This window comes from Austrofundulus limnaeus, unplaced genomic scaffold, assembly GCF_001266775.1.
Source record: "Austrofundulus limnaeus strain Quisiro unplaced genomic scaffold, Austrofundulus_limnaeus-1.0 Scaffold67, whole genome shotgun sequence".
NCBI lineage: Eukaryota > Metazoa > Chordata > Actinopteri > Cyprinodontiformes > Rivulidae > Austrofundulus > Austrofundulus limnaeus.
In genome coordinates this window covers 1,256,913-1,263,917 of record NW_013952469.1, presented here as the reverse complement: position 1 = coordinate 1,263,917, position 7,005 = coordinate 1,256,913, and the positions used below count along the sequence as shown (strand labels likewise).

General features: G+C 39.7%; 2 protein-coding genes across 3 annotated transcripts in view; one reads left to right on the top strand and one right to left on the bottom strand.

Moving 5' to 3' along the window:
- LOC106518863 (gamma-aminobutyric acid receptor subunit beta-3) overlaps positions 1-7,005 on the bottom strand; it is a 93,692-nt gene that overhangs the window by 57,649 nt on the left and 29,038 nt on the right. The window lies entirely within an intron of this gene.
- The window catches only part of LOC106518864 (gamma-aminobutyric acid receptor subunit alpha-5), a 44,780-nt gene continuing 40,353 nt past the window's right edge, over positions 2,579-7,005 (top strand). Inside the window, exons 1-3 of the mRNA XM_014010291.1 lie at positions 2,579-2,944; positions 3,401-3,482; positions 3,968-4,092. Of these exons, the coding sequence (XP_013865745.1) occupies positions 2,929-2,944; positions 3,401-3,482; positions 3,968-4,092 (223 nt within the window). The 5' untranslated portion in view covers positions 2,579-2,928. The remainder of the gene's footprint in view (positions 2,945-3,400; positions 3,483-3,967; positions 4,093-7,005) is intronic.

Below are 7,005 nucleotides of genomic sequence, written 5' to 3'. Positions count from 1 at the left end.
GATCAGATAGGGAACTTTGATCAGACTCTCCAGTTTCTTCCAGCGGTATGAATCTGTTTTGAAGAAACTGCTGCATTTCTCTGGCTGTTATCAGSTGTTTTGATTACAGCCTGTTGCTTTCTTCTCCTTGCTGGAGGAGAAAAAACATTTCTCTGTAATTCTGGCCATTCAATGTCATCTAAGAGCTGAATCCTTCCTGAGAGACTTTTTGGTCTGGCACAAAGAGAGTTCCATACAGTTTTACACTCAGAAGCAGCTTCCATCTCCTCTCCATGTTGATCTCTCCTTTCAGCCTTCTCACCCATTTGAACGCATGTAGAGTCCTCCAAAGCATTCATCTCTTCCAGACGATGAACCTTGAGCTCCAACACTGTCACCTTTTGGAGAACTTGGCAGAAATCCTCTTTGGAAAAGTAAGGCGGCATCATGAAGCTTTTCTGTACTCACTCTCAGYAGATGATGTTTCAAAAATCTTCTCAGGTTCTTCAAMAGYCAAAAATAAAAATTCAATAATCTTTGCTTATTCAAGATCATCCAGCACAATTGTCACCAGCGTATCTCTGTTGTTAAAACAATTTACCATAAAAAGGTTCTTTTCATCCAGCTGGAGWCACGGTCCTGAGCAGTCCTGCTCTCACTCATATCAGTCCACCTGCAATGTGGCCTTGGTCCGTCGATCTCCTGGTGGTCTCTGCGACAACGCCAACTGTTATGGCAATATTTATTTAACAAAGACAGAAATACGTGGTCCAAGAATGAAGGTACTCCGTGAAATGATCAGCTGAGTTTTATTGCAACAACAGGAAACACAGAGAACAACATGCCCTGTCTCTGTGCCTCTACCTCTCTCTGTCACTGTCTCTCTACACTACTCGCTGTGTCTCGAGAGGCCTCATATACAGTATATCTTAACAAACACCATTATGTCATTTTAGCAAGATTTGATACAAGGTCAACGGAAAACACAAAGATAAACACAAGTGACATCTAAGAATGACTGTTGTTAGMAAATCTTGTTGTGACTTTAATCATTCTATCTGCWGATGAACAGCATATCATGAAAACCTAGGTCATTAAAGGATGTCATGAATAACTTGCTTAAACATAAAAGTATTAGTTCCATTACAAACTGTCCAAATGTATACTGCTTACAAGGCTGAGTTCACCTGTCACTACTCAGACTGAAGAAGTCTCTTGGTCTTGGAGGTGACTAAATGTTTTTTTCAAAAAGAAAAACCTGTCTAGAAGACCTACTCAACCTTTTTTTTTTTAGATTTTTCTACATCTACGTGGATTGTTGCATTTCATGCCATTCATTCCTATATTAAAATGAAATGAAAATAATTTAAATGTTTCCATGTATATAATCAGCAGTCTCTGTTCTGAAATAACTGCAGTAATTATCTTGTGGCCAAGTCTTATTTATCTGGAGGCTATGACATGATTTATTTTACTCAAGGTCACTGGATGGGCTCCGTATAAAAACGCTGGGAGCTTGGTGGTCAAAGTAAAAAATGTTTATTTAACGTGGTGGAAGCTAAGACATTTAAAAAGGGGACAAGGACAAAACGAGACTGGCCTGGAAACTTTGGAAAGCACAATGAACCAAATGTGGAGTGAAGACAGGACACAAAATATAAAGGTAAGTAAATGAGAATAATTGAGAACACCAGGGAAGGAACATGAGGATCAGGTGTGCTTGGGAGGAGCTGGGGAGGAACACAGAGAATGGGACACTAAAAACAAAGCACTGACAGGACAAAAGACAGAATAAACTAACCAAATAAAAAAAAAAACCCAGATCCTCACAAAAATGGCTGATAAAATTTAGCTTATTGGCTAGGTCATAACAGGTGTTAGCCAACAACAACATTCAGCTGAGGCAAAGCTATGTAGCTAAAGCTAACAGTTACGGTACATCTGCTAGCCACAAGTAATATAATGTGATAAAAGTGTAGAAAATGTTTGTTATGCTATAAGGTATTTCTATTTGCCAATTAGCAATTTAGATAGAATGTAGCCCAAGTGGTAGCCAACAAAAATGACAGAAGAGCTATATATTTAAAGTAAGTTACATCTGTCATAGTAATATAGTGTACAAATTGTTTAATCTAAAATTAACTATTAAAATTTTTTATTAACTTKGCTAATTTATGTTTGCTTTAGTAACCGATGCACTTTAATATACTAAAAGTACAGCTAAAATTGTTTAAAATACTTCTCAAAAGACTGGATGCCTTGTATTTATTTATTGTTAAATGTAAAAGATGAGGTTGATTTGTAATCTGCSATAATACTGGAATATTTGACACAAATTAATGAATTACTTGTACAAGCTTAGGAATTTTCRCACTCAGTTACTGTTGTGTCTGTGATTACTTTAAGATAACCTAACAGGAAACACTGAGGGTTGGGGAAACATGGTTGCTTTTGTATTCCGTGTTAAAAAAAGAAATCAAGCACCCGCACTGTCATCACACCTCCCCTTTCCCAGTCCACCAATGGGGATTGCCCGTTTTACAAATTATTACCACCGCTGCAGCACTATATTATCCAGGACCGGTGGTAGGCGGTACTGCAAAAAAGCTGGAAAAAATGTGGAGTGAAACCAGTCTCCTCCAAGGCTGGCAGAGGAGGCAGCCTTTGTGATGCTGATGCTGATGCTGATGCTGCGGTAAACCCCGGGGCACTGAAGAGCCAACAAGCGGCGGGAAGCAAGCAGACGGAGACCGCCAAAACACCTGCTGATGGGGAAACCGCTGACCGACAGAGAGGAAGACAGAAAGAGAGAGAGCAGGAGCTGAAGAAGAAGAGGAGGAGGAGAGAGCCTCGACAAGCACGAAGGAGAGCAGTACAGTCCAGTTTGAACAACGCAGACGGAGACCCCATCATCCAGACGCTGTTTAGTGGGAGAACAAAAACCCAGTGATGGAGTTGCATTCAGGTAGCTTCTTTTTTCTCTTTCATCACAAGAATAAGATTCAGTTTCATGTCTTGGATGGAGAAAATGCAAAAAGGTGAAGGTGGAGGAGAGGAGAGAAGAGGGGTGGGGAAGGAGGGGGTAGCCCATTTAAATTCAGATGCCCTGGATTCAGTAGACGCCTCGCATAATAAATAAACTAGATCTTTGTTTATTTGCTGTTTTGATGAGGAATTGTAACATTTAGATGTGCATTTTATAATATTCCATTATTGTTGTAGAACGCAGCTTCACTGATCACAGGCTCATCCCACCGCTTGATTTAGTGTCGGTATGCAGTGAACCGAAGAGTTTGACGCTCATAAAACCGCAGCTCATCTCTAAAGAGGCAGTAACTCCTCGTGGCTTTTGTTTMGTCTCTGTCTCTCTCTCTCTCTCTCTCTCTCTCTYTTTTTGAGTATGTGTGTGTATTTCTCTCAGCTTTCAGAGACAAAATAAGCAGAAGCTGGGTCACAGCTCGGCTCGTCCTGTCGCTCCTGCTCCTGTTCGGATGCCAAAACAGGTAAATAAAAAGCTCAAGCATGCAGGGGGGAAAAAAACAACCATTTGCACCTTTGCAAACTCAACTCTGAGTTTCATGTACCTTCCCAGTGACAGATCACATATTCGAGATTCCCTCTTCTGCACTGAAGCTTAAGCTTCTTTCTTCAAAATAAAAACGTAAAAAGCTGCCTGCAAATGACTGAATCTGTACCTTTGTAAGCCTTGTGGGTATTAGCCCATATCTCACATTCTGGCTCATCTTTGAGACAATGCCTCACTTCTCGCTGTAGAAGGAGAGCTCATTTGTTTGTATTTGGATCACACATCCAAGCCTAATTATCTCCACTGGTACGCRTAAGCAGCACTTATGTTTAATAATTAATCACAACAAGACCGTCCTTGATGCGGCTAGCTAATTAATCACAATAACCACGTCTCAAAGTTGGACTAACGCTTGGATGATCTCTCCTTTCTTGTTTCCTTCTTCTTTCCCTCCTTTCCTAGTCTTGGCCAGACTTCGTCAGAAGCTCAGAAGGAGACTAGCGGCAACGACAACAGCACGGTCTTCACCAGGATCCTGGATGGACTCTTGGATGGCTATGACAACAGGCTCAGACCAGGGCTTGGAGGTTTGCTCAGGGGATATAAGGGGTAGCATTCCTCCTCAAGGTTGTAGTTCACAGGGCTTCCACTGTTGGCGAAAAGCAGCAAAAATCATTTGTGAGGGAGAACTGTTCGCAAAGGTTCTTAGTTGGCTTGTTTTTGCATTGGTGGAGTGACAGTATTTACCATCTCAAACCTTTCTCAGTTTAGTTTCCATAATTCTAGACTTTCGAAACACTTTGTTTAGTGTGACTCCAATGGCAAATTATTGTATTTTCTGACAGTTTCATGTCCAAGAGATACAGTTAATTTTGCAAACTTTAACTGAAAAAAAAAAAACAGTGGTGTTTTGTAGGTGTGTCTCAATACCAGTTTTTCACAAATCGAGTACAAGTACTTCAGTTTGGGTACTCGCCGATACAGAGTACTTACTAAGTTGAACATAAACATTGTACAATGACTTTAAAAAGACATTTCCATTATTAAGAACAAAGTGGCTTTCCTTTATCGAAAGCCCCTGTTTATCAAATCAAATATACAGCATGATATATACTGTTGAAACATTTTACAATAAATTAAAATAAGATTTTCTTTAAACTTGTATAATATTTTTAAATATGGAACTAACAATCTTTTAACTTGAAATGCAAATTGTAATGGAAACTAAATATTGATAATGGTTTTGGATCTGAGTATCAGGGCATTTTGTACTTGTTAAATTGCTGGTATCAGTTGAATTTATTCACCGTTATTTTACCAGGCAAGTCCCATTGAGATCTCCGCTCTCTTTTTCAAGGGCAGCCTGGGCCTGAAGGCAGCCTATTGCACATGTTTTTACGGGTGGGGCGAAACCAGATCACCCAGAGAAAACCCACATAAACACAAGGAGAACATGCAAACTCCACACAGAAAGACCCCAGGTCTGAACCGGGGCTTGAACCCAGGACCTTCTGGCTGTGGGGCGTTGGTGCTAACCACTGAGCCATCATGCTGCCAAAGGGCTTCAGTTTGTTCAAAACTATTACACCTCCTTTTAATTGTACCGATTAAAATACACAAAATAACATATAGTGTAATCATTGTTTTTTGTCCGGTACTGAGGTAATTGGTATCAGCACTGGTATTTTGTCATTCTTGTAGCCCCTCAAACCAAAAATCTGCATTGAAGGTCCATAACTACTTCTGTAAAACTGTAGGAAAATGGAAACATACTTCCACGTTGTTAAATGCATATAATAAAGTGTGTTCCCCTGAACCAGTGAAGAAGACCTTTATTGTAGGTCTTCTTTTATAACAAGACCATTGTGGGGCGATGTAAGTGAAACAAGCCCCACCATAACCAGACTGCAGCTTACTGTGGTGTTTTATTCACGTTCCTCACCCTGGCAACAGGAGATAACCTTGAGAGCCGTCAAGCCACATTCAAAAGTGATTTTTTTTTCCCTTTCTCTCGAGCCACCGAAATGAAAGCTTTTCATTCGCTTCTCTTCCATTACACAGGGTTCAAAAGCTTTTTTATTTCAAGATGCTGATCATTCACATTTTCAGTAGTTGTCCAACGACACAGAGGGGTGGTGGGGTGGGTGTTGGGGACAAGTGCTTTTTCGTATCGATGTGTCGTGGCAAAAGCCAGCTCTCACAGCCTGGTAACGGTTGCTACCCTTGACAAGAGGGCCTATAAATACATCCCAGAAAAACACAGAGGGGCCTTCGTTCAACAAGCTGCTCAAAAACAGAGCGGCCAATCGCAGTATTCCAGGCCAAAGTCCCCACCACCACAGTACAAATGACAGATTAAAAGGTTCTCAGCTTTGACCTAAAAACACCAAGACTTGAAGGCTGTCTACTGTGCCAATTGAGTAGAATCTGTCTTAGTAGAACCTTAAATGTGACCCCAGGATTAAGTTACAATTACTGGAGTAAGAAAATTAGAAGCTATTGATAGAAAAAAAAGTGATAATTGCATTTTGTAAATACCTTATCTTTACCTTAGGGGTCCCTTTAAAATAGTTTGATTAAACTGATGTATTCTACTAAACCATCAACATTTGACTAGTATACTTTTTGTGTAAAAACACAAATACGTTACAATATGTACAACTTTTATATGAGAGCAAGATAAATGAAGAAATACATATTGAAGGAAATGTCTGAAATATAATCCTAAAGATTGTTTTTAAGCACTTTTCTAAAATGTACAAACAACTAACTATGCTTTTGAGCAGAAAAGCCCTAAATTTGAGCTATTTTCATGCTTAAAAGCAAAGCAGCTTTTTAATACCAGCTGGGATTTTCTGATTTCTAAATATGGTGTGATGACAGCAACAAACACTTTTAGAATATGCTAAATATAGGATTTTAGACCAATATTTCAAGTGTATTCCCAATTCGCAAAACAAATCAAGCATCAGCTCTAGAATAACTTATGACATTGGGATAATCTGGGTTTTAAAAAGTCTTTTTAAATCTTAAAATGCACTTGGTTTTGTTGAACCAAATATTACTTAATTCCTGATTTGCAGGGGCAGAGCTAGAGGGGTGTCTGGAACCTGCTTCACTACTCCAGGTGCCACACTAGTTGATGGTCTAGTCCAGGGGCGCAGATATGATTTTTGAACTGGGGGGACCAAGTTTTCAGCAAATGATTTCCATCTAAGTAATTTTTAGTAATTTGATTAGTTACTTTCATAAAAGCTTTTGAGTGAATGGTTTGCAATAAAATGGCATTATAGAATTATTTGAAATTAAAGAAGAAAAATTAACATTGTTAAACACCTTCCAAGTCAACACTAATGGTGCGTTCACACCGAACGCGATTTCAGCGTCAGGAGCAGCAGGTTTACATGCAAAGTCTATGGTGGACGCGCTTCAAGCAACGTCGGGAAGTTCTGCGGTGCCTCAAGCGCGATTAGAGCAGCGCGATTAGAGCAGCGCGATTA